This window comes from Anomaloglossus baeobatrachus, chromosome 2, assembly GCF_048569485.1.
Source record: "Anomaloglossus baeobatrachus isolate aAnoBae1 chromosome 2, aAnoBae1.hap1, whole genome shotgun sequence".
NCBI lineage: Eukaryota > Metazoa > Chordata > Amphibia > Anura > Aromobatidae > Anomaloglossus > Anomaloglossus baeobatrachus.
The window spans coordinates 510,376,057-510,403,504 of NC_134354.1; the positions used below are offsets into that span (position 1 = coordinate 510,376,057).

General features: G+C 47.4%; 1 protein-coding gene across 1 annotated transcript in view; it reads left to right on the forward strand.

Annotated features, from left to right (window-relative positions):
• EGFL6 (EGF like domain multiple 6) overlaps positions 1-27,448 on the forward strand; it is a 202,661-nt gene that overhangs the window by 158,440 nt on the left and 16,773 nt on the right. Inside the window, exons 8-10 of the mRNA XM_075333817.1 lie at positions 4,444-4,521; positions 5,973-6,068; positions 15,259-15,524. Coding sequence (XP_075189932.1) covers positions 4,444-4,521; positions 5,973-6,068; positions 15,259-15,524 — 440 coding nt within the window. The remainder of the gene's footprint in view (positions 1-4,443; positions 4,522-5,972; positions 6,069-15,258; positions 15,525-27,448) is intronic.

Consider the following 27,448-nt stretch of genomic DNA (forward strand, 5'->3'; position numbering starts at 1 on the left):
GCGGTGCGGGTGTCAAAAGTACTCTTTAACTTGGCCAGTATCTGGGTTGCTGTCCCTTTATCTGTATCAGGCCAGGACTTCACTTCATGCTGGGCTGCGCCGGCTAGCTGCCCCATTAGTATGCCCACCTTCTGGCTCTCAGTCAGAGGATACACTCTAAACAAGCTGTGCAGCCTTTCTCTGAAGTCGCTCAGGGTATGTGACTCCCCGGAGTACTGCGGCAGCCATTCTGCTCCCGGGATGTACGGCATTGTGGTCGGCATTACCGGCGCTACAGCGGGGGCTGGGGAGACGGCGACTGGGATTGCTTCAGCTGGTGCTGCGGCGTCTCGGGCTATGGCAGCCACCTGCTCTCCCTCTGAGTCGGACATCTTCCTCCCCCTTAGTGAACCTTACCAGGCTCCGTTCACTTTTCAAATTCCCTTCTGGGTCGCGCAGGGTTAACGGCACTCTGCTCTGATGGCGCACTCCCTTCGCGCTCTTTTTCGGGCACGCCCCCCTTCTTCCTGCGCTCAGCGAGGCTAATGGCGGCGGCAGTTTTCAAACAGTAACACAGTCTTTTAAGCACAGTTTCTGCAGGCGCACAGTACCCGGTGGGACCGGGCACGAAATCCTGTTCGTGACGCCAAAATTTGACTCGCCCACCCCAGTGCTATGGGACACCCGGTGCCGGGCCGGACTAGTCCGGGGGTCATCAGTGGTGGCGGGGCCCAACTCCGTGGCCCTGGTGGGTGTCAGTTAAATATGGCTTGGTGAATAAAGTTTGTGTTCGTGACGCCACCTGTGGTTTGCGGCTATTAAGTCGCCGCTGCTGTGTGAGGCCTCCGGGGTGATGATATGGCAGCAATGGTGATACTGCTCCCCACAGGTGGAGCGGTGCCCCGGGGACACTGTTGGTGCTCGTGAGAGTCTATGGTGTTGTGTGGATAACACGGTGCAGGGCCGACAGGCAGTGAAAGAACCAGGCACAAACAACAGTCTCTTTACCTTCTCCTCTTTTACTTCACAAACGGTTAGTCCTGGGAGACCGTTACAGGTGGTAGAGGGCTCCGGCCGGCCTGGAAGTAACTGAGATGTCGTTTTGGCCAGATGAGTATGAGGCCTACTCCTGTTCTTTTTCTTACTGTGATAGGACCCTGCTCTCTGAATCTAGCAATGGCCTTCTTGCTGCTGGGACCGGTGGTTCGTCCCTTTCCCTCTGTGGTAGGCCGCGCAGGCCCTCTCTGGTGCTTCTCTGCTGGAGTCCACACTGGGCCCTGATGCTGCAGCTGTACCTTCGGGCTGTTTATGGGCCAGGTGCTTGCAGCTCTCCTGCCCTTCGGATTCGGCTACCAGGGATTATTTTAGGCCCTGGTGGCCACAGACTCCGATGTCCGAGTCCTTTTCTGTGCCTCTCTGCTCCTGCTTCACTGGGACAAGCTGCTCCAGCTCTAGGCCCCAGTTCCACAGGACAGCACACTCTGCGTCTGCATTCTCTGCTTTCCCCTACAGACTGAACACTAACTCCTCCCTCAGGTCAGACTTAAGGAATGCTCCCTGGAACTCCAGGTTCAGAGCTCCCCCTGCTGGCCTGAGGGAGAACTGCGTTGCATGTTAAACTTACTGGCCAATAGACTCCCCAATTACCTCCAGGCTCAGCATCAACCCTTTGGAGGGGCAATGCTGTTGTGGCGACCAGTCCTGAGGCGCCACATATCACTTTACTGTGCTCCAATTCTCTCGCACGTGGGAATCGGAGCACAGGTGCAGAAAAGTAGAGATTAATTTCTCCATTTTCTCCATTGCCTGTCTCTGCATATATCAAACTGCACTCAAATGATATCAATGCAGTCCGATGTTTCACACTCTCCCATAGACTTGTATGGCTACGCGCTGTCCAATAAACTGCACCAATCGCAGAATGCTCGGCAGCTATCACATCACATAGTGTAGCACAAACCATTATAGCCTGTATAAAAACAGAGGAAGGAAATGCAGCAGCTATTTTGTAGTAAATCTGTCTATTGAGTGGATGTTATACATTTCTTTTCATACTGGGCCCATTCACTTAATTTGGTGACTTTGAAGTCTAATCAAAAGAGGACAACTGGTCTACAAAAAAAAAACATGCCCATGTCAATAATGTGTATGTGCTGTGAAAAACAAGGGTAGTACTGACACTAGGAAAAATGCAGATTCATTTTTCTAATCCTGAATAGTTTCTTTAAGGCCAGGGTCACATGAGTGTATGAATCGGATGAGTGCAATACGAGAAAATCTCACAATGCATTCGGCCCAGTGTTATTCAAAAATGCAGTTCAGATCTGCAATTTTTTTCTGAGTCCAAATATGAGATTTTCTGACGTTACACTCATCCAATTCATACGCTCGGGTGACCTCAGCTGTGAAGAGACTGTTCAGGATTAGAAAAATGTCAGTACATCCCTGTCTCGAACACCGGATGACAGGACTGGGACACCTAAGCTGACACTCAGAGAGGGGAACCCTGCGCTGCCCCTCAGCTCAGAGGTACGCTAGATGGTAATTGTCATAATCTTTAAATATTGCTCTATACCTATCTACTCTAGCCAAGCATAGTGATTCATTGATGACCCCCCTCGGATGCAGCACCTGGACCACATGTCCACCTGCCTTTCCCACCTTCTCCTTGGGGTTAAGCATTAAAAGACATGGTATCCAAACATTTATTAAAATTATACAAATATCGATTCCACGCCCTGGCCTTTAGATGAAGCTTTGAACAGATATAATTTAAGGATTCTGCTAGAGAGAAGTGATAGCCTTTTTATATAATAAAACACTCAATATGTTTAATGAAGTATCCCATGAGATACAGGTCTTCCCATAATTAGCTCCTGACTTTACATTATCCATTTTCACATTACAGCGCTTTTCTTGGCAATAGTTTTATAAATGTTGAGTTAATTCTGCTGATGGATTATTCAGATATCCAGACCACTAAACATTTTTCTCATGTGTTTAAATAAATAAAAGACAGTCTTATGTGATTGTTATCGGACCATCTAAGGAAAGAAGAAAGTCAGTGCTTGGATATTTCATGTCCATTTGTTGGACGGCAGAATCTGCTCTACCCAGTGTCTGTGTGGTCTAGGTGCAAATGTTTCCAAGCATAAACTTACTACATGTTTATTTTCATTAACTTCACTGGAAATCTTCACTGCTAAATTTATGTCAAACAGAAAATAAGAAGTTTAGAAATGATAAATACCTAGAAGATAAGAGTTCGCTACTTATACCGCTTCATACTAATTGGACTAATTACCAACATAACCAATGAAGACATACTGTATATCTAAAGTCACCTAAAGTGGGCTAAAATAATCAAAATGATGTAGTCATACAACTAGTATAAGGCAAGAAAAAATGATGTAACCTATAACAAAATTGGCACATAATAAAACATATATATCTTCATTGTCCCCATACTAAACAGACAACATTAAGCATAGAGTCTTATAGGAAGAAGGGATGACGCCAACTAGTCAGTTCAAGTTTTTGTAGAAGAACCAATTAAAAGAGAACTGATCATAACGTCAATAATTGCAACGGCAATATATAAAGACAATGGAAAAAAAAACTGTATTAGAACCAATTAATGGTGTGCAAAAGAAATACAGAAAAAGAAAAGAGAGCACACACCTCACCATATATAAAGTATATAAAAAAAAGTTGTGGGCATAAAATACAAGACTGGTGACCTGCTGTGCATGTATGACATCAATAAACCTCAAGACTAGAGATGAGTGGATCCGCTGAATTTCGGTTCGGCGGGTTCAGCCAGACTTTATCTAAAGTTTGGTTTGGAAACCCCAATGGAAGTCAATGATTGGGCAGTTCAGCTCTCAGCTCACATACAGAGCATTTCTTGGGGATGCTGGGAGGAAGTTTTCCATTTTCTGATAGCTCTGATTTTTCAACCGGTGTAGGAAATTCAAACACTGCAAGAGGCTGGCTCTGGGCTGAGCACTGAGCATACCCAAGCACAGCAATGCTCGCTCAAGTGGTTTGCATACGTGAAGCTCACGAACTCAAAAACAGATGTTTTGTTGTAAAGTCTGTGTTCGGTACAAACACTGAACTTTACTTTTCAGGTTCGCTCATCTGTACCCAAGACATATGCTGTAATAAGGACCCATAAAAAGGTGCATAACAAGTAGAAATACCTAGTGTTATGTAGCTATATTCAAAGCAGATAACAGCAGTAACAAAACTAACATATAGGAAGAATACCAGAAAAATGTCATCCTCTGATTTTGTCTGGGTAACCCTTGTCTGATGTTTTGGCTGGATAGCCTTCTTTATACTTAGATTAATGCTATTTACATTAAAGACACATTGATGGGATTGGAAAGTTTGTTTACTTGGTCTAATAGGACTAAAGGTGGGTTTTTGAATAGGTATATATTTAACTTTTTCCATTAGCCTTACAGGTAAAAAGAGAGGAGTCTGCTTTCAGACCAAGAGTCATAAATCAGAAGGCTACTTCCCTAAAACCCGAAGGTAACGTCCAACGTAACATATTTTCTGTGTTAAAGAGAGCACAGTAGATTTTCATCAATTAAGGTGGTATTTGCTTTATTTAAAGGAAACCTTTCATTATACACTGTGGCCACCACCACGAAGCTCTTATATACAGCATTCTAGAATACTGTATATAAGAGCCCAGGCTGCTCTGTATATTATAAAAACATTTTTATAATACTCAACTAGGAGGCAGTCCAGTTTGATGGGTGTCGCTGCTGTCCGGTCCGGCGCCTCCTCTCTGCTGCGATCTCCATCCTCCTTCTACCCAGCCCATTATAGATGAAGTGTCCTATGTCATCCACACATGCCCCGGCATTGAGGTTCTGCACAGGTGCACTTTGATCTGCCCTACTGAGGGCAGATCAAAGTACTGTAATGCGCAGGTGCAAGGAAAGGTTAAAGACCACTCAAGCATACGCACTACAATTCTATGATCTGCCCGGAACAGGGCAGATAAAAGTGCACCTGCGCAGGACCTCAATGCCAGCTAGTGTGCATGACATAGGATGTGTCATTCACACGGGCCTCAGAAGGAGGACGGAGATCGCCGCAGAGAGGAGGAGCCGAGTGTTGAGCAGCAACACCCATTGGACCGGACCGCCCCCTAGGCAAGTATTCTAAAAGTGTTTTTATGTTCTACACAGTGACCTGGGCACTTATATATAGCATTCCAGAATGCTGTAAATAAGAGCCCACTGGTGGTGGCCGCAGCTTATAGTCGAAAAATCTACTGACAGGTTCCCTTTAATCTGCGAGAGTCCCACAAGAATACCCTAAAATTAAAGATCTACCTATTGTCATTACTGTGAAGATTAATTTAATATATCTTTTAGGTGGTTAGATATCTGTTCCTCTGATACAGAACTACAAATGGCCCACATAGACATAGATAAGAGTGATAACATAAACCATGGCTACCTCCATTTGAATTTCTGTATAAAAAAAGAGCTCCAACCATTAGGATAAACTCAAACAACAGATATTTAACCAAATATTGGTGTCATAGAGTAGATATTCCCCTTAAGGTGAATTATCACTATGGCAGACCCAAGCTATGTGCACCACTTATTTATAAAGTAGTGGTGATTTTCCCTTTCCTCATATTCAGCATCAAACTTCCTAAATGTAAAGCAAACATGACTAACCAGATATAAAATAATTAAAAACAAGTGACTCCATTTAGAGACCGTTAAATATAGACTAATGGTTCCCACCATGAATGACCCCAACTCTTGTCTCAAGTGACACATTCAATTTTATTACTGCTATGGTAGTTGTAGCTATTACAATTTGTATATCATTACGTTCTAGAAAAACCAAATGCTATAAATTGGCACATTAGTTATTGGGTTTTTTATTTTCAATCCTCACATAATTGGATGATTATATTAAATAGGATTACCTTTTTCATTTTTCCATATGTTTAGAGGTGTCTGTAGACTGCAGCTTTGATCGTGGAGCCTGTGATTGGAAACAGGAGACTGAAGACGACTTTGATTGGAAACATACAAATAGGAGCCATGGTAGGAAAGCTTTACTAGTAACTAAAAAGATCTTTAACTATTTACACTCAGTGATTTTTAAATAGTATAAACTAAGCAGGCATGTAATAAGCATATCATATCATTATCTCTATGCTATTCTAATTATTTTGTAATCATGGGTGTTTTCTTTTTTTTTTAATATTAAGGTGATTTCTAGATATTCTGATTAGTTTTGCTAAAATATATTATAAAATGTATTAAGAGTAATAGAACCAATGTGAAAGATATGGTAAAATATAACCTTTAATAAATTTTCATTAAAAACCTAAATATGTAAGGTGCATCAACCACATTAAAGCCTATTTCACACATCAGTGATTCTGGTACGTTTGTGCTTTTTTTAAAACGTACCAGAATCACTGACATACGCAGACCCATTATAATCAATGGGTCTGCTCACACATCAGTGATTTTTCACTGAACGAGTCTCCGTGCAGTGTGCACGCGTGGCCGTGATTCTGCACGGAGACAAGTCAGTTTTTTTCTGCATCACTGATGACCCACGGACCACACTATGGTGTGATCCGTGTGTGATCAGTGAAACACGTACCAGAAAATTACGGACATATTAAATATTTTCAACTTACCTTGCCTACGATTCGCTCTGGAACCTCCGCTCTCGGCAGCTTCTGCCTGGCTCATGAATATTCATGAGAGCAGAAAAACCCAACCAGGAAGTAGGTGCTGAGAGCGGTGGGCGGACGCTGCAGAGCTGGAGACTTCAGCACCATGGACAGCAGTAGTGAAGGCAGGTGAGTAATGTCCATATGCAATCACGGATCACGGATTGCACATGGACAACCCACATGTGCCATGAATCACGGAACATGGAGGGACATGTGCGTGTTTTTCACTGACGTGTGAAACGGGCCTAAAATACCATGGAGGCTCACCCTAAATGGATTAAACACTCAGTGTCGCCCAGGACAGATTAATCATACTTCAGAGATCAACCAGATAACCAATCCAGCTCAGGACAAATGTCCCCTGTGGCAAGGTTACTCAGAGACAGACCAAAATAATGTTGTAGACAGTATGGATAAGACCCACCACTAATAATAGATGATACTATATTGATATTGTTCGTATATTTAGGACAGTGGTCCTAGAATATTTGCTATAAAATTGGACAATGGGGAAAATCCTGCAGCTTAAATAATGAAAGTGGTACATTTCATTTAGCCATAGCTGTATCTTTTTTGAATGGGTGAGATCTTTCCCTTTGCTGCCATTTAATATGTTGTTAATGGACATGGGGGATACAGATATGGCTAAATGAAATGTACCACTGTCATTATTTAAGTTTCAGGATTTTCCCCATTGTCCAATTTTATAGCAAATATTCTAGGACCACTGTCCTAAATATACAAACAATATCTGCCCACAACCCCTAGCTGCTAAAGCACTCAGTCTGACCACCGTCCCCTGGGTAGCTGAAGACCTGGCTCCGATCCCCTTGGTAGAGGAAGACCCGGCTACCAGCCCCCAAGCAGTGGAGGCCCGGCTGCCGGAGACCCGCTAGCTGAAGACATGACTGCTGCAAAATGGGCAGACTGTGACCTCGCCGCCCTTGACCCAGAGCCAGGAGCGGATACTCTGGGTGGTGCTTCCCCAGGTATGGCTTGGGGAGACTGCCCTACTGAGCTGGAGACTCTTTCGCCCGCACCCATCAGTGAGGAGGATCAAGAGTGGGTTGCCTGCCATGCTACCATCTCCCAGCTAGCTAAGGAGGAGCAGTTGCATCAGGAAAAGCTGATGGAGACAGAGAGCCGCAACCTGGCAGCAAAGCAACGGCTTTGAAAGGCCAATCCAACGGCCCGGGGCCTGCTGCAGGTCTGTGTAGTCACCCGGTTTGACTTAGAGCGGGTGTGGGGCTTCATTTCAGAACGGGGGCTTGCCAAAGAGGTCTTAGTTTCCAGTCGAGATGTGCCTTCCCACCTCTGCAAAGGTCATCCCAGACGCAATCTGTATCCTGGTAATCAGGTGACGTACACCCGGCACAAGAGAGAGTGGGGCTGGTATGCCTTGGACGTGGAACTGAGCCGACGGGAGAAGGCAGCTGCAGAGCCAGAATCCCTACCAGAGGTACGTCCGGAACCAGTCCCCGCTTCCCACCAGTAACCAGTCACCAAGCAAACCCGGTACAAGGGACATGTGTACCCAGACTTCAGGAGAGAGATACATGACACCAGCCGGTAAGGAGTTCCCCAGCCCCAAATAACTATGTTCGGTTGATTTCTCCGCCTGTAAATACCGGTTGATTTTTCGGGGGTTGAGTTTTGCATTAATTGTGGACAACTGGGCCACAGGACTGATGGTGGTCAGAACTCATTGTAAATAGTTTCACTCATTGTGCACCCTACCAGAATTAGGGTGGCTTGTACGTTTTCTGCTATTAAGGAAGGTCTGATAACCGGAAACAGTGCACTGACCAGTGGCAGAAAAGGACTCCGGTGGCTTTCAATCCTCATTGTGTTACAGTAAGGACATTTTACCTGCATAGTTTATAAAAAGTTTTATATGCAAGAATGTTTTATATACCTGATGTTTGCACTAGTTTTAAAATGACAATGGTTTCTGAAATTGCATGCTGCTAATGATACCTGAAAGTGTTTTGATACTTTGAACCTGTACAGAGTTGACCTGTTAATAATGTTTAATGCTGGTGCCTCCCATAAAGAGAAGATTATGTTAATTGTTATATTGCAAATTGGAAAATTGCAGTGTACTGCCCTTGTTTAGTTGCAGCCCGGGAGTGCTGCTATTTGCTGTGGGGGAATTTGGTTCCCCTGAGGCTTCAGTCGCTACAGAGTATTGCACCTGATTCAAGATGTAGTGCTCAGCCTGGATCCGGAGGAGGTCGGTATCGGTTTCACCACTTACACACTCAAATACACCACCAGGTTGCCCTTCCCAATGGGGACCGGGCTAGGGTTGGGTCTTAAGGTTGCCTTCAAACATGGGGGGGCACCACCCCTTAGTGACAGGGACCCGTGGGAGGAGCAGCCACTAGGGGGAGTCAGGAGCCAACACAACAGTTAGAGAGTTCTCCAGCAAAAGAGGAAAGAAGCAGACGTGTCTTACTGGTGATCCGGTGGTACAGAGGAGTTGTTCTAGCTGTTGCAGAGGTGCGAGCTTAAACGCTTCCTTGGAACCGACGCCACGCAGGGTGCATGACCCTAGGGAAGATCACAATTCTTGTTGGTTTTCCAGAATCTGCCGGGACGAGGAGGTTTCAAGCTTCCCTGGCCACAAAGAGCCCGAATGCACAGTGCCAGATAGAATCCAAGGCTTCAGAGAGCACACCAGGTACCATTGCGGAGCCGCGGCACCTACAAATAGGGACAAGAGTACTACTCGAGACGAATCGGGGTCCCCAAGTAGCTTTAAGCCACGGGGATCCGACACACAGGGCGCTAGGAGGAAGGGACCACCGAGCATCACACCGGACTGACTTCCATGGGAATTCAAGTTTGACAGAGCTCATCACAGCGAGTGACCAGCGCTACCTGGGCATGCAGCACAAAGAGTGAGTAAAAACACCTGGAACCGCAGCATCTGACTCGGACTCTCATTACCGGCGCCGGCGCACCACGCCTCGGCGCCAAAGGCCTTCGCCATCACTACTCCCCTCATCATCCTTCCCAGGGCCCGCTCCGCCTGTGTGGGGCAAAACCATCAGCGGTCAGAACTCACCCTCACAGTGCCAGACCAGGATCCATGAATGAAGGCGGAACAGGCCCAAGTAAATGGTGCTTGATTGCAAAGCCTGTGGATAAGGGGGGAGGTGGTTAATTGTGAACACCAACCAATATATAATTTTGGTAAACACAGAGGGAATCTGCAAGCCAGACCAGGCGTGCACGGCATGGTGGGGGTTAACCACCGAACCAATATAAATACAAAAGGGAGGGAGCCAGCACTGCTTGAAAAATGGCGTGCGAAAAAATTAAAAGTGTAAATTCACAAAAAATTCCAACTGTGATACAATACAAAAATGAAGTGACTTGACAGGGGTGGCTCAAAAGGTTGATCAATTTTTTGCTAAAAATCTCATTTTTGTATTGTATCACAGTTGGAATTTTTTGTGAATTTACACTTTTAATTTTTGTCTGCCTCTGTCTGTCTCTGTCTGTCTGTCTCTGCGTGTCTGTCTTTGCTTGTTTGTCTCTGCATGTCTGTCTCTGTCTGTCTGTATCTCTATATCTCTATCCATGTGTGTCTCTGTCTCTATCCATGTGTGTCTCTATCTCTATCTCTCTCTGTGTCTGTCTGTCTCTTTCCCTGCCTGTCTCGTTCCCCATCTGTCTCTTTTGCCATCTGTCTCGTTCCCCGTCTGTCTCTCTCTTTCCTTGTCTCTGTCTCTTTCCTTGTCTGTCCCTTTCCCTGTCTGTCTCTTGTTCCTGTCTGTCTTTTTTCCCTGTCTCTTTCCCTGTCTGTCTGTGTCTGTCTGTCTGTCTCTTTCTGTCTCTCTCTATCCGTCTCTCCGACATCTTATTACCTCACATATAAACTTCTTATACTAATAATTTATTTTGTTCCTATAGCAACCAACCACAGCTGCTATTAATAACCTAATAGCTCGCAGCTCCATTGACTTTAATGGAGGCATGTTTTTTGGAGAGTAACTGTAAAGCACGGGGTTAAATCTTCCCATCAAAACACAGTCTATGACGTTCCCTGAGTCATATGGAGTGTCTGTACAAAATTTTGTGACTGTAAATACGACAGTGCGGATTCCTTTAGCAGACACACACACACACACACACACACACATATATACACTCAGCTTTATATATATATACAGGGCCGTATTTGCCACTAGGCACCCGTGGTCCCATGCCTAGGGCGGCACGTTGCGGGGGGCGGCACTTTCTGGCAGCAAAAAAAAAAAATATATAAAAAATTTTTTTTATTTTTTTTTTTTTTTACATCCCCGCCCCCCGCCCCTCCCTCCGTTGCACTTCGCTGTGTTCTCGGGGGGGAGGGGGGGTTGAGAGGGAGAGGAAAGGCGCACTTCTGTCTCTTTAAATACACGGAGGGCGCCAGGCATAGTGAGATGATTAACCCCGGAAGTTCCATGGCCTGCACTTCCGGGTCAGAGGCGCGCGGGCGCGCCAATCAGCTCACTGCCCCGTGCTGCAGCGTCCAATTCTGCAGACAACACACGCCGCGGAGGAGGACGCGACTGGAGCTGGAGCCAGCCAGAAGAGGATAATAGCAGAGCAGGGCAGCAGGCACCGGAGCAGGTATGCGTAAGGCAGAGCCTAGAATGTATGGGCACCTTACAGGTTAGTTGATGATCGTTGCGATGCCTCTTTTTGGCTGGGGGGAGGCTGGGAAAAGAGAGAGGCTGGGGGGAGGCTGGGAAAAGAGAGAGGCTGGGAAAAGAGAGAGGCTGGGGGGAGGCTGGGAAAAGAGAGAGGCTGGGGGGAGGCTGGGAAGAGAGGCTGAGGCTGGGGGGGGAGGCTGGGAAAAGAGGGATCTTGGGAAAAGAGAGGCTGGGGGGAGGCTGGGAAAAGAGAGGCTGGGGGGAGGCTGGGAAAAGAGGGAGGCTGGGAAAAGAGAGAGGCTGGGAAAAGAGGGAGGCTGGGGGGAGGCTGGGAAAAGAGAGAGGCTGGGGGGAGGCTGGGAAAAGAGAGAGGCTGGGGGGAGGCTGGGAAAAGAGAGAGGCTGGGGGGAGGCTGGGAAAAGAGAGAGGTTGGGGGGAGGCTGGGAAAAGAGAGAGGCTGGGGGGAGAGAGAGGCTGAGGCTGGGGGGAGGCTGGGGGGAGAGAGAGGCTGAGGCTGGGGGGGAGGCTGGGGGGAGAGAGAGGCTGATGCTGGGGGGGAGGCTGGGAGGAGAGAGAGGCTGAGGCTGGGGGGGAGGCTGGGGGGAGAGAGAGGCTGAGGCTGGGGGGGAGGCTGGGGGGAGAGAGAGGCTGAGGCTGGGGGGGAGGCTGGGGGGAGAGAGAGGCTGAGGCTGGGGGGGAGGCTGGGGGGAGAGAGAGGCTGAGGCTGGGGGGAGGCTGGGGGGAGAGAGAGGCTGAGGCTGGGGGGGAGGCTGGGGGGAGAGAGAGGCTGAGGCTGGGGGAGAGAGGCTGGGGGGAGAGAGAGGCTGAGGCTGGGGGGAGAGAGGCTGGGGGGGAGGCTGGGGGGAGAGAGAGGCTGATGCTGAAGGCGGGGGAGAGAGGCTGCTGCTGGGGGAATGGGAGAGAGGGGCTAATGCTAGAGACAGAGGGCAAGGGTTGAGGGATAGTGCAATGACAAAATCGATGGGGGGAGTGTAAGGACTCAGAATGAGAGGGGGCAGCATTGGGAGCTCATTATGGAGAAGGGGCAGCATGTGTGGGCTCAGTATGGAGTGGAGCAATGTAGGGGAGTCAATATCAAGAGTGGGGTAGTGTGTGTGTGTGTGTGTGGGGGGGTCTCAGCATAAGCGTTAGTGTGGTGGTCTTAGTATGATGAATGGGGCAGCATGGAGGTGTCATTATGGAAAAGAGTAAGGCAGCATTAGGAGCTCATGGAGAGGGGCAGCATGCATGGGACACTGTGAGGAGGGGGCAGCATGCATGGGACATTGTGAGGAGGGGGCAGCATGCATGGGACATTCTGAGGAGGGGGCAGCATGCATGGGACACTGTGAGGAGGGGGCAGCATGCATGGGACACTGTGGATGGAGCAGCATGCATGGGACACTGTGAGGAGGGGGCAGCATGCATGGGACACTGTGAGGAGGGGGCAGCATGCATGGGACACTGTGAGGAGGGATCAGCATGCATGGGACACTGTGAGGAGGGGGCAGCATGCATGGGACACTGTGAGGAGGGGGCAGCATGCATGGGACACTGTGAGGAGGGGGCAGCATGCATGGGACCCTGTGAGGAGGGGGCAGCATGCATGGGACCCTGTGAGGAGGGAGCAGCATGCATGGGACCCTGTGAGGAGGGAGCAGCATGCATGGGACCCTGTGAGGAGGGAGCAGCATGCATGGGACCCTGTGAGGAGGGAGCAGCATGCATGGGACCCTGTGAGGAGGGAGCAGCATGCATGGGACCCTGTGAGGAGGGAGCAGCATGCATGGGACCCTGTGAGGAGGGAGCAGCATGCATGGGACATTGTGAGGAGGGAGCAGCATGCATGGGACACTGTGAGGATGGAGCAGCATGCATGGGACACTGTGAAGATGGAGCAGCATGCATGGGACACTGAGGAGGGATCAGCATGCATGGGACACTGTGAAGATGGAGCAGCATGCATGGGACACTGTGAGGAGGGATCAGCATGCATGGGACACTGTGAGGATGGAGCAGCATGCATGGGACACTGTGAGGAGGGGGCAGCATGCATGGGACACTGTGAGGATGGAGCAGCATGCATGGGACACTGTGAGCATTGAGCAGCATGCATGGGACACTGAGGAGGGGGCAGCATGCATGGGACCCTGTGAGGAGGGGGGCAGCATGCATGGGACCCTGTGAGGAGGGGGGCAGCATGCATGGGACCCTGTGAGGAGGGGGGCAGCATGCATGGGACACTGAGGAGGGGGCAGCATGCATGGGACACTGTGAGGAGGGGGCAGCATGCATGGGACCCTGTGAAGAGGGGGAAGCATGCATGGGACCCTGTGAGGAGGGGGCAGCATGCATGGGACCCTGTGAGGAGGGGGCAGCATGCATGGGACACTGTGAGGAGGGGGCAGCATGCATGGGACACTGTGAGGAGGGGGCAGCATGCATGGGACACTGTGAGGAGGGGGCAGCATGCATGGGACACTGTGAGGAGGGGGCAGCATGCATGGGACACTGTGAGGAGGGGGCAGCATGCATGGGACACTGTGAGGAGGGGGCAGCATGCATGGGACACTGTGAGGAGGGGGCAGCATGCATGGGACATTGTGATGAGGGGGCAGCATGCATGGGACATTGTGATGAGGGGGCAGCATGCATGGGACATTGTGAGGAGGGAGCAGCATGCATGGGACATTGTGAGGAGGGGGCAGCATGCATGGGACACTGTGAGGAGGGGGTAGCATGCATGGGACACTGTGAGGAGGGGGCAGCATGCATGGGACACTGTGAGGAGGGGGCAGCATGCATGGGACACTGTGAGGAGGGGGCAGCATGCATGGGACATTGTGATGAGGGGGCAGCATGCATGGGACATTGTGATGAGGGGGCAGCATGCATGGGACACTGTGATGAGGGGGCAGCATGCATGGGACACTGTGAGGAGGGGGCAGCATGCATGGGACACTGTGAGGAGGGGGCAGCATGCATGGGACACTGTGAGGAGGGGGCAGCATGCATGGGACACTGTGAGGAGGGGGCAGCATGCATGGGACACTGTGAGGAGGGGGCAGCATGCATGGGACACTGTGAGGAGGGGGCAGCATGCATGGGACATTGTGATGAGGGGGCAGCATGCATGGGACATTGTGAGGAGGGGGCAGCATGCATGGGACACTGTGAGGAGGGGGCAGCATGCATGGGACACTGTGAGGAGGGGGCAGCATGCATGGGACATTGTGATGAGGGGGCAGCATGCATGGGACATTGTGAGGAGGGGGCAGCATGATGTGAGGACAGTACAGATCATATTTCATAATTGAGGAAGGTGTGGTGGGTATAATTTATAAGGGAGGGCAGTGTGTAGTTTATTAGGGGCAGTGTGACAGTCACAGTATATAAGTGGGGACGCTGGGAATATTTTATACTCATGCTATGTTTTGATGTGCCTGTGGTGATCCCCATTGGGGGGGGTTAGTGCCCTTCGTTTCTCATTGATACTTTTTAAAGTGTTTTTCGGAGTAGATCTGCCTTAAACAGATGTCGTGTGCGAAAACTCAGTTTTACATTGTCACTAAGGGGCGCGACCACTTATAGTGCCTAGGGCAGCACGAAGGCAAAATACAGCCCTGTATATATATAATATATATACTGTATATATATATAAAATTATGCTAATTACTAAAACTATATTCAGGCACAAAGTGCAGCACTAATATGAGTGTGCACTAATCATTTCTATGCATACTCATGCGCATCTGTATAGCAATGTTTCTAAATTTCACTTTGGCATGTCTGACTCTTAACATTTACTGTATATGATAAGTATTCCTTTATATTGTCTACTTGAAAAGTAGCATTTTTTTCAAAAATTAGAAGGTGAAATAGTTTTCTTCTTTTCAGGTACTGGGTTTTATCTATCAGTTCCTGGTACTGTTGGGCACAAGAAGGCTGTTGGCCGTCTGAGACTACCACTTACAAATCTGCGCACGAACAGCAAGTCTTGTTTAATTTTCACTTATCGCCTTGTTGGAGAAAAAATTGGAAAACTGCTGGTGTATATAAATGAAAACAACAGTCCAATCTGGGAAGAGAACAGAAGTAAGGATGGAGGATGGAGGATAGCAAGAATTGAAATACCCGAGACACAGGACAGATCTTCCAACAAGGTGCAGTGCAAAACTGAGTAGTCGGTGTTATTTTTATATTTATCAAGGGTTGATAATAAATATGTATCCTAAATATCTTAGTGCTGTTTGCACAATAAATGTAGAATAGTGTTATCTATGTTAGACTTTAAAGGGGTTGGACAACCCCTTCTCATTCCCTGTAAAACTAAATAAGCCTATACTCCCCTTTGGTGCGGCCGCGGTTCCAGCGACGTCTGAAGCCGCGTTCCTGGGGACATTGTTATGACACACGTGCCCCGTGATCAATCAGCGCCGGATTCCTTCACCATGCCTTCGGATGATTGTGTAGGAAGTTAGTGCAGCGTTCACATCCTGCTCAAATGTGCAAAGCCGGGGAGAAGATAGCCGGCGCGGATTGCTCGCCGCGCTCGTGTGTCATAACAATGTCACGTGAGCTTCGGGAACATGCTTTTAGACACGGTTTGATCCGCAGCCGCTACGGAGGACAATATAGGCTTATATATTTTTACGGGGGTAAACAAGGGGAATGAGAAGGGGTTGACCAACTAATATCACTATTAACTTCTTAGATGGTAAAATCTGCAAAAGACATGAAACAGCTTTTTTGTCCTATAATTTACTACCCTTTAGTTATATAGCGCTAGGGAATTCTATAGGGCACTACACAGATAAGAATCCCTTGCATTGCTCTCTGTCCCCAGCAGCGCTCACAAGATGTTTTCCCTTTCAAACATGTACATACAAGGCCAATTGCATATGAATTTAATTAACCTATCAATATGTTTTGGAAACCCACACAAGAAGTGGAGTAAAAATATAAACTACAGCCAGATGTGGATATGGTCAATGTCTTAGATTTAGATTTCCAGTTTCATTATAATTTCTTATTGTAAAATGCACAGAACTGTAGGCATTGGTAAATAAGATTATCTAACACTGTTATGAAATATCTTTAAATCTCCGAGAAGATGTGAAATGGCAGCCATTGTGGAAATTATACTATATCAGTTGTTTCATTGGAGGACACAGTAATCATAGGTTAGTCTGCTGCCACCAGGAGGCTGACACTAACAATACATCTTAACAAAAAAGTCAGCTCCTTCCCAGCACACAATACTTTGCCTGTAAGCAACAAGCCTCTTCAGTTTAGGGACTGTTAGACTGAAACCATGTCTGCTTCCGAATAAGACCCGTCTTAGCATTAGCTAGGTTCGGTTTGGAACTAACCCTCTCTCCTTTTGTGTTTTAGATGTCTGATAATCGTTAGGATAGGTAATAGAGCGAGATAATGCCCCTCTTTTTCACCCCACGGAGCAATGGAGACTTAAGCCTGTATACTTACTCGTTGGTATGGCAGGACAGTGTACTTTGACACATTCGGCAATCAGGTACCTGGACCAGTTGCTCCTTTTGCCTTTGACTCCTGCCCACCAACTTATCATAGCCCGGTGTGCTTGCAAGGAGTGGAAGATGGAGTTTGGACTTCCAGACACCTATCCTAGAATCTCGCTTCTTCAGGACAGTTAATTATGTTGCTCATTGTGTCCTCTTTATGAAAGAGGCAAAAACAGATGGCCAGCATACCCCGTCCACCCCCTAGTTATTCTGCACTGGCCAGCCAATCAGCGATCAGCTCTCGCTTCCTGGCCAAGTTGTGTGGCCAGTGGGCCCCACCTAGTGGCCAGTCAGCTAGCCCACTGGGCGCACTTACCTACCGGCCAATCAGCAGTCTCACTACATGGCGTGGGCAGTGTGCACCCATTTCCCCATGAAGCAGCATGACTGGTGGGTCCTACCATTCATCTAATTAGCGGGGCTGACGTGCACACGACAACAGACATTATTGGCACTTAATCTGCATCCAGCACTTGTAGGTTTATTATGGCCACAGTGCACATGCCTCCTGGACAATCAATTTAGCCAGAAGACCCTATCCGCTGACCATTCAGCAGGGCTGGTTTGTACCCATCTTTGGGCTAATCAGAGCAAGTGATTAAGTGCCCACTGCTGACCCTGCCCTTACCACTTTTTGCGGTGTGAGCGTTATCATTTTCCTTAGATATTTATTCTGTGTGTGCCTCTGGTTATCACTGCTCGCTCCATTTATGGCAACTGCACTGTGCCAGCATCAGCCATGGTTATAGCCCAGGCGCACAGTCACTTTCCTGTTACAGTTGTGGAACGATTGCCTAAGGTCTCTACCGCCCCTGGGACTCTAACTGCTACCCAGAGTGAGTGAAACTCATCAGCTACACCACAGGGCCAGGTCTCACGCCCTCCACTATTTATATGTTTTGTTTTTTGAACAAAGCATATTTGAGAATGTTACATAGGGGATCAGAGCATCAAGATATAGGTTTTCAGAAACATGGCGATGTTGTACCCCTTCCCATCGGAATTGTTAGTGTCTTGATTCTCCCCTCCTGTGGTGTCTCTTTTGTCGAAGATTACCAGCTGTTGTCTTGCAGAGGTAGAGGCGCTGAGGGACCCTACGGACATACGCATTGAGTCCATGGCCAAGTCAGTATATGAGATGGCAGGTTTTGATTTGAGGCTAGCTTTTGCTACCGCTTGGGTTTCTAAAGTGGTTACTTCCTAGGTTAAGCACCTTGATAAGTTATCATTTACATTTCTTCCAAGGTGGAATTACCAGTCGCAACTAACTATATTGCTCAAGCACAGACCTGTGTTCAGTGTCCTTAAATAAGGTCATCTGCTCAGCTCAGGCAGTGTGCAATATTATAGCTAACCTCCATATTGTATGGCTCAAAGCCGGGAAGGCGGATCTCGCTTCTAAGAGATCTCTTAAATGTCTTAGGCGGGCTTTGCACACTACGACATTGCAGGTGCGATGTCGGTGGGGTCAAATCGAAAGTGCCGCACATCCGGCGTCGCAGTCGATAGTGTGCAAATCCTTTTTGATACGATTAACGAGCGCAAAAGCGTCGTTATCGTATCATCGGTGTAGGGTCCGACATTTCCATAATGCCGGTACAGCGACAGGTATCGCTGTGTATGAAGCCGCAGGAGTGAGGAACATCTCCTACCTGCGTCCCGGCTGCTATGCAGAAGGAAGGAGGTGGGCAGGATGTTTACGTCCTGCTCATCTTCGCCCCTCCACTGCTATTGGCCGCCTGGCGTGTGACGTCGCTGTGACGCCGCACGACCCGCCCCCTTAGGAAAGAGGCGGATCGCTGGCCAGAGCGACGTCGCGGGACAGGTGAGTGCATGTGAAGCTGACTTAGCGATAATGTTCGCTATGCCAGCAATCACAAGATATCGCAGCTGCGACGGGGGCGGGGACTATCGCACTCGACATCGCAGCATCGGCTTGCAATGTCGCAGCGTGCAAGTACCCCTTACTCTTTAGTGTTCTTGCCTGTTTCAACTTTAGTAGATTGGACAAGATTATTGCAGATGCTACCGAGTGTAGAAACATGCTACTCTGTCTGTTCAGGTCTAGCTGTCTGTTTTGAAGATGCAGATCTCTTCATTTCCATCCTTTGTATCAGTTCCCATTGGCAGATGACACCAAGTATCAGCTCAGATCTTATGTTCCTCAGGGAAGAAGGAAATCCTTGTTCAAGCCTACATTTAGATGTGGGCAGATTACTTCCACTTGGGGATATTTCCCAGGTGGGTGGTCGACTCCTTGTCTTCCAGGATGAATGGCTAGGGGTGCTTGATAATGTTGAAAGGAAAAAGAGGGCGATCCGGCACAAATCCTCCTTATGTTAAAACATCCAAGGCTTTATTAAGACATCGTTAAAAACATCGTGAAGACCGAAAATCCACTTAGATGGTAAAAGTAAGGGTCATGATAGCTTAACGCGTTTCGGACTATTAATAAAAACAAACAAGTCCTTAATCATAAGTGTCTCATGAAACCGGCAGAGCTACTAAAATAGACTAATCTATTGAGTGTGGAAGAGGGAGGGGTAAGAATATGTTAATTACATACAAAAAGGCAGGTGAGTGTTTGAATCCATATTATCCTCCTTCGATTATAATTAAAGTTAAAGGATTAACAGATAGAACTTATTCATACATGACAAATACTAGTATAAAGATGAAATTCGATGTCAGTTGAAATGGTGTATATCATTACTCCCAAATGTAAGGCTCCTCCGTTCAAAGAATTTTATGTCCGCATTCATATGTATTTAATCAATTTATAGCAAACAAAATGTTTCGCATGAATATATAATATATTATATATCCTATTCCTCCTCTTAGAGAAAATACATAGAAGCACAAAATCCAAGCAATATCACTCTTATTAATTATGTTCATATTAATTATACTCATATGCTAAAGGTAAAGGATGGATATAAACCCCTCTATTCTCCATCTTATAGATGAAGTGAATATGGAGAAAAACTCATCTTATTACTTTTTATGTATATTATTTTCTATATATAAGCAAATAATCCCAGAGGTGAAAAATGATATTCCTTAGTGGAAAAAATGTGCATAGATCATTAAATATTAAATAGCAATACATATGTATGCATAAACCCGATCTCAATTTAAGGACAAAGGAGCCTTGTTCCCCATATTGGTATCAAATAGAAGGGTAAATATAATCCCTAAGGGAAAGAGGAAAGGTGGGGTAGTGGGGGGGAGGAGGGGGGGGAGGGGAGGGGGAAGGAAGGTGCTTGATAATGTCTGGGTCAGAGAGTTCATCTCCTCTGATTACAGGATACGGTTTACCATGCTCCCACACAATCAGATTTTCAGATCTCGTCTTCACCAGAACCCACAAGGTAAGATCCAGTTTAGGCCGGGAAATATGGTCTCTTCTTCAGGCAGGGTTGATTATACCGGTCACACTTCTGAAATAATTCAAGGGGTTCTACTCAAACTTGTTTGTCATACTCAAGAAGGATCAGTCAGGGTGGCCTAGAGGGATTGTGGTAATTACTTACCTGGATGACATTCTCATCAAGACTCTGTTACGGAGAAAAATTGGAGAGCCTAAAGATTGTCTTGGGCTCCCTGGCTTGCTTTGGATGAACTATCTACATACCTCTCTAGTCTCAGCACAGCGACTGTTTTCTGGGGATGATATTCAACAAAGTCCAAACAAGAAGAAAAGTTCAGTTCTTTGATCCAGCATCTGGACCATAAGGCAATCAGTGAAGAGTCCCCCTTTGGTTCTTCATGAGTGTCCTAAGCAAGAGGGTAGCGGCTTTCAAGGTGGTTCTGTTTGCTCAGTTTGATTCCAGACCCCTGTAGAATGCCCTTTTGTCTTGTTGAGACAGGTGTGTCTGTGGATCGACCTGTTCGTTTACCATTCCACATCCATCGGTCATTCGTATGGTGGTTAACATTGCACCGTTTTATATCAGGGTTGCTCCTTCAACCTTTATTAGTGGCAGCTTCTTCCAGACTGTGCAGATTTTCTTTCCCATGGTCTGCTCTTCCATCAGACTTGATTGTCGGCTAATTTAACAGCAGAGCTGTTGAAACCACAGTACTGAGTTCATCAGGCCTGTCAGATCCAGTTATCAGGGCTATAATTGAGACTCAAAATCAGTCCTCATAGGGCAGCTACATTTGTACATGGAAGTTCTACTTTCATTGGTGTGATTCTAGCAATATTACTCCAAAGTCCTTCTTCTAGCCAAAGCTTCTCTCTTTTTGCAGTCTGGTCTAGAGTCGGGACTGGCACTCAAGTCCCACAACGGCCAGCTATTCTTTTTCACAGAGATCTAACTTCTAAGCCGCATGTCAAAACTTTTCTCCAGGAAGTGGCTCACTCAAGGCTGCCATACCAGACCCTAAATCTTTGGGATTTCAAGTTTGGTTTGGACGCGCTTCAGTACTCAACCTTTGAGCCAGTTAGAGACCTCTCGCTGTTCTGTCTCTCCTGTAAGTTGGCTTTTTATATAGCAACTACCTTCATCATTTCAATTTTGGTGCGGACTGCCCTCTCCTGTAGTGTGCATTACGAGGGGCTGCTGCTAAGTCTTTGGCTTTACCCAGAAAGAAACAAGATAGGATGATGAAACTTTACATTTATTCCACATACTCTCCACTGATGTCAACACACTTTTTACATCGGTATTCCATGTTCTGTAAGCCAAGCAAAAAGGATTTCGGTTGTGCCTCAAACCAGGCATCCATAGCAGCCATGGCATCAGAAATGGTGTGAAATTTGGTACCCTTGAGGTGTTTCTTCAGGTTTGGAAACAGATGATAGTCGGAGGGAGCTAGATGTGGTGAATAAGGTGGGTGGTCAACCAGCTGGAAGCCTAGCTATGCCAGTTTTGCTGTGGTCGCTTGTGCAGTGTGAGTGGAGGTGTTGTCTTGCAGGAACAAGATTCCTTTGGACAGCTTGCCATGCCTTTTGGCCTTCAAAGCTGCCTTCAATCGGTCCAAAAGTTAAATGTAATACCTTGCATAGATGGTGGAACCCTTTTGAAGGTAGTCCAATAGCAGTACGCCCTCCTTATCCCAGAACATAGACGCTATCACCTTAGAGGCTGATTTTGCACCCTGAAAGTCATTGGATGAGGAGAACCACTGTTCCTCCACTCTTTTGATTGCTCCTTGATTTCAGGGTCATACAAATAAATCCAGGTCTCATCTATAGTGACCAGTCGATCCAAGAAGTTCTTTTCAGTCTGGAAACACTGACAAATGGACAGGGAAGTTTTCACTCGCGTGCTTCTCTGATCTGTTGTCAAACATTTGGGGACCCACTTTGCAGATAGCTTTCTCATGTCCAAATGTTGATGGATAATGACACAAACATGTTGACGGGTAATCCCCATGATGTCTGTTATTGCTTTAGCTGAAATTCGTCGATTCTCCAGTATGAGGTTGTGCAGAGCATCACGACAATTTCTGGAACAACAACCACTCTCGATCGTCCAGGACGTTCCTCATCATTGGTGCTGAAGTGGCCCATTTTAAATTTGGCAACCCAGTTTTTAACTGTGGAATATGAAGGGCATTGATCCCCCAATGTATGTGACATATCACCATGAATATCCTTTGCAGACTTTCCTTGCAGAAACAAGAATTTTATCACTCCTCTGTTCTCAGTTGCTGTGAATATTGCATTAGACTCCGCCATTTTGTTTTCCCACGTGCGTAGAGCACTGTTTCATAAGCAACAAACACAAAATTTTGAAAACATATATTAGACACATAAAGCTTTCATGTGATGTTAGATTCGTTACCATAGAAACAAAAAAAATCACAAAGCTAAAGACTTATTAGCAGCCCCTCGTACCTTCTCCAGCATCGGGACAAGGTGGTGGTGGTGTGGCTGGTTCTGTCTTTTCCTCCTGAGGTGGTTTTGGCTTTCCACCTTAACGAGGACATTTTCTTCCTTTCCTTCTGCCCTTTGCCTTCTCATCCTACTTAGAGAGCTTTGCACAAGCTGAACGTCGTCCGAGTTTTGTGGTGCTACTTGTAAGCCACCGCTCCATTCAGTTGTTTTGAATTCTTTGTTTCTCATTCTGGAAAGTCTATTCAGAGGCCGGGCCATTTCTTAAAGGGGTTGTCCGACATAACAAAAATGTTTGAGTTTAAGCTAATCTGTGCTGTATTGTCATATTAAACACCCCTACATTGTTATTTTTTGTTTTTTAACTTTTGTTCCTCTTGAATTCACCCTTTATTCTCTGCAGCTTCTTGTTTACATTCAGCTCCAGCAAACTGACCACTTCCTGTGCTGATCCTCCCAGTCACAGCTGGCACTGCCCGGCCTCAGTGTCCAGCCCCACCCCAGTGTCCAGCCTCACCCTCTGCCTACCCCCTGCACACACATTCCCTGTCAGTATATTCTGCCCCAGCACCTGACCTGTTATCACTACAGCATTGCAAATAACAGCCCCACATCAGACTGTGCACCGCACACACTCATATCAGGCTGTGCACCGCACACACACACATCAGGCTGTGCACCGCACCGCACACACACACACACACACACACCAGGCTGTGCACCACACACACACACACACACACACACACACATCGGGCTGTGTACCGCATACACACACATCAGGCTGTGCACCGCATACACACACACATACATACACACACACATACACACACATCGGGCTGTGTACCGCATACACACACACACACACACATCAGGCTGTGCACCACATACACACACACATACATACACACACACATCGGGCTGTGCACCGCATACACACACACATACATACACACACACATCTGGCTGTGCACCGCATACACACACACATACATACACACACACACACACATCGGGCTGTGCACCGCATACACACACACATACCTACACACATCGGGCTGTGCACCGCATACACACACACATACATACACACACACATCGGGCTGTGCACCGCATACACACACACATCGGGCTGTGCACCGCATACACACACACATACATACACACACACATCGGGCTGTGCACTGCATACACACACACACACATCGGGCTGTGCACCGCATACACACACATACACACACACACATCGGGCTGTGCACCACATACACATACACACACACACATCGGGCTGTGCATCACATACACACACACACACACCGGGCTGTGCACCGACCCACACCCCATAGGGAGTACATACTCACCCTTCCTCGGTCCCCGCCGCTCCTGCACGTTCGCGCGCTGTCTGTGCTCTGGACATATCAGCACAGTAGTGACGTCACCGCTGTGCTGAAGAGAGCTCAGACAGCGTGCAGTGATGAGAAGCAGCGCAACGCTCCCTCTCATCAGTGCTTTCAAATATACCGGCATCTGTGATCTGCGATGCCGGTATATTTGAATGTGCGATCCTGAGCAGGGGGCCCGGTGCTGGAGCTGACACCACGGCAGCTGCCGCCAGGCCCCTCCCTCAGGTCACGGGTCCCACAGCAGTGCAGGGGGAGGTTGTGGGCAGAGTACGGGGTGCGGGGGAATGTGTGGGAGGGTGCAGGGATGAGGGGCGGTGACTCCTCGCACTGTACAGCCCAGCAGGGAGGCGACATGCTGTTTCCAGATTTGCATGTCAACATGGCCCTGCCCATGTTGACCTGAAATGACCGGAAGCAGCAAAATCGCGGCAGGAGCGGTCACATGACCACTCTGAGCCGGGGGAGAGGGGCTGACAGCAGGGCAGGTAAGTGGTCTCTATCTACTTACCTGCCCCAATGTAGGCCAATAGGGAAATAATAAAAAAAAGCAAATTAAGCTGGATAACCCCTTTAAGAGATCACTGCTCGCTGGATTCAATCAGCCATTATCTAAGTATATAGGAAGAAGTCTAGATCCCTCCCAGTCGAAGTAAGGGTGCACTCTATGAGGGCTGTGAAAAACCTCCTGAGCCATTCGTCACCAGGCATTTGTTCTGCAATTCTGTAAGGCAGCTACTTCGTCATTGCTTCACATCTAAGTTTTAATTATAATTTTTATTGACTTTCAAAAGCAAACAAATCATTACATAGAAACAAATAATATTAATAATATCAACAATATTATTAGCAAAATGACAAAAAAATTGTATATCATTCCTTTTACAATTCAGTACTACAACATCTAATCAATGTTCACAGTATTCACAGTAAAGGGGGTCTTACACGCAGCGATATCGCTAGCGATATCGCTGGTGAAAGCACCCGCCCCCGTCGTTTGTGCGTCACGGGCAAATCGCTGCCCGTGGCGCACAAAATCGTTAGCAGCCGTCACACGGGACTTACCTGCCTAGCAATGTCGCTGTTGCCGGCGAACTGCCTCCTTTCTAAGGGGGGCGGTTCGTGCAGCGTCACAGCGGCGTCACTAAGCCACTGCCCAATAGAAGTGGAGGGGCAGAGATGAGCGGGATGTAACATCCCGCCCACTCCCTTCCTTTCGCATTGCCGGCGGCCGCAGGTAAGCTGTAGTTCATCGTTCCCGAGGTGTCACACGTAGCGATGTGTGCTGCCTCGGGAACGACGAACAACTTGTGTGCTCAACAAACAATGATTTTTTGAAAAGGAACGACGAGTCAACGATGGACGATTTGGTGAGTATTTTCCATTGTTAACGGTCGCTCCTTGCTGTCACACGCAACGTCGTCGCTAACGATGCCGGATGTGCGTCACGGAATCCGTGAACCCGGAGATATATCGTTAGATACGTCGTTGCGTGTAATGGGGCCTTTAGTTTTAGAATCTTTAATACCTCACGGAAACCCTTATAACTAACTATATGAATGACAAAACAAGAATGCCGCGGAGACACCATCACATGTTTCTCAACGCTGGCAGGAATCTAGCCAGGTCTTTCACCGGGAAGGAACAACCACAGGAAGGGCAGTCTCCAGTCAAGGAAACCGCCTATACCAAAACATGGTATCCATCCACAGACAGCTGTTTCGGGGTATTTGCCCCTCATTAGGATGGATACCATGTTTTGGTATAGGCGGTTTCCTTGACTGGAGACTGCCCTTCCTGTGGTTGTTCCTTCCAGGTGAAATACCTGGCTAATTTTCTGCCAGCGTTGAGAAACACGTGATGGTGTCTCCGCGGTGTTGGATGTTGATCTCTCCGCGGTCAACCATCCTTACTTATGTAACTGTATGAATGAATTTGCAACCATCCTGTTAAACTCTCCTACTTCCCCCCCCTCCCCTGAACCCCACTCTGCTCAAACCCACTCCCACCTAGTCACCTTCAACCCCCACCTCCAAGTGAAACACCTAATTTCTCAGAGTGATACCATACCATCTCCTTAAATGGTGACATTAAGCGTTCTATTTCCTCCGAATTGTAGTAGGTTATTATAAACGCCTTCCACTTTTTGAAGTGACTACCCAATCGTCCCGACTTCCTTCCAGCATCAAGGCCCTCTAACTCCATCAGCCATTTTATGTGGATTATTACTTCTTCGAACGAGGGTACTTTTGACTCCAACCAATATTTCAGTATCATCCTCTTTGTTGCAAGTATGATTATATGTAATAGTAAAGGGGATGTCTACTCCTTCTCCCGTCGACGTTCACCTCTTCCCACGCATGGAACAGAACCAGAGTAGGGGAGAGAAGGAGTTTGATGTCCCAGAGTTTAGCAACACACACAGTGGCTCAAAGTGGGGACACAGACACAATCCATGGTAGAGATCCGTAACTTCTAAATTACATTTCGGACAATGAGCAATCTTCTCAGGATTCTCAAGCTTTCTGGGCAAATTGAATGCATAGATCGCCCAGTGCGTCACTTTATATTGAGTCTCCCGCCACTGTTCATTCAGTATTGCCTTTTGTAGGGCCCCCCACCCCTCTCTGATCTTTGTTCCAATGTCGGGATCCCCTAGTTGCTTTTCCCATGGCTTAAAGAAACTCTCTGGCTGATAGCCAGTCATCGCATTGCCCCATATAGAGATGAAATTGACGAGTACGTTTGTGCCAACTTGACCAGGCCGTCAAATGTATTAGGCGACACCTCCGATGATATGTCTTCCAATTGAGCCATAACCTTATGCTTCACCTTATCATACTGGATTATTTGGTTAGGATTTAACCCTTAATTACCTACCAATTCTTCCCTCCCCAACCATCTTGGCTTAGAAGGATGAAAAAGATGGGAGACCCTTTGTATACCTTTCCGCCTCCATTCTTCAAATAGTTTATTGCTAATTCCCTGTCTGAACCCTGGATTTTCCCATAGGGGTAGATATTTGGAAATTTTGTATGCCAACTTGTAATGCTTCCTCACTGCCCTCCAGGCTGCTATCGTATCCTTAAACAGAGAAGACTGCTTAATTTTTGGGGGTAGATTAGCTTGACTGGTGTGTAGAAGGGCCTTTAAATCCCATGGAAACACAATCTCTCTCAACTCCAAGGGACATGTGTTTCTGTGAGCCATGAATCCAATCCATCCAATACCTGGACAAACAGGCCAGATTGTACCCCCTAACATTTGGTAGGTTTAATCCCCCATTATCCTTTGATGCAGTC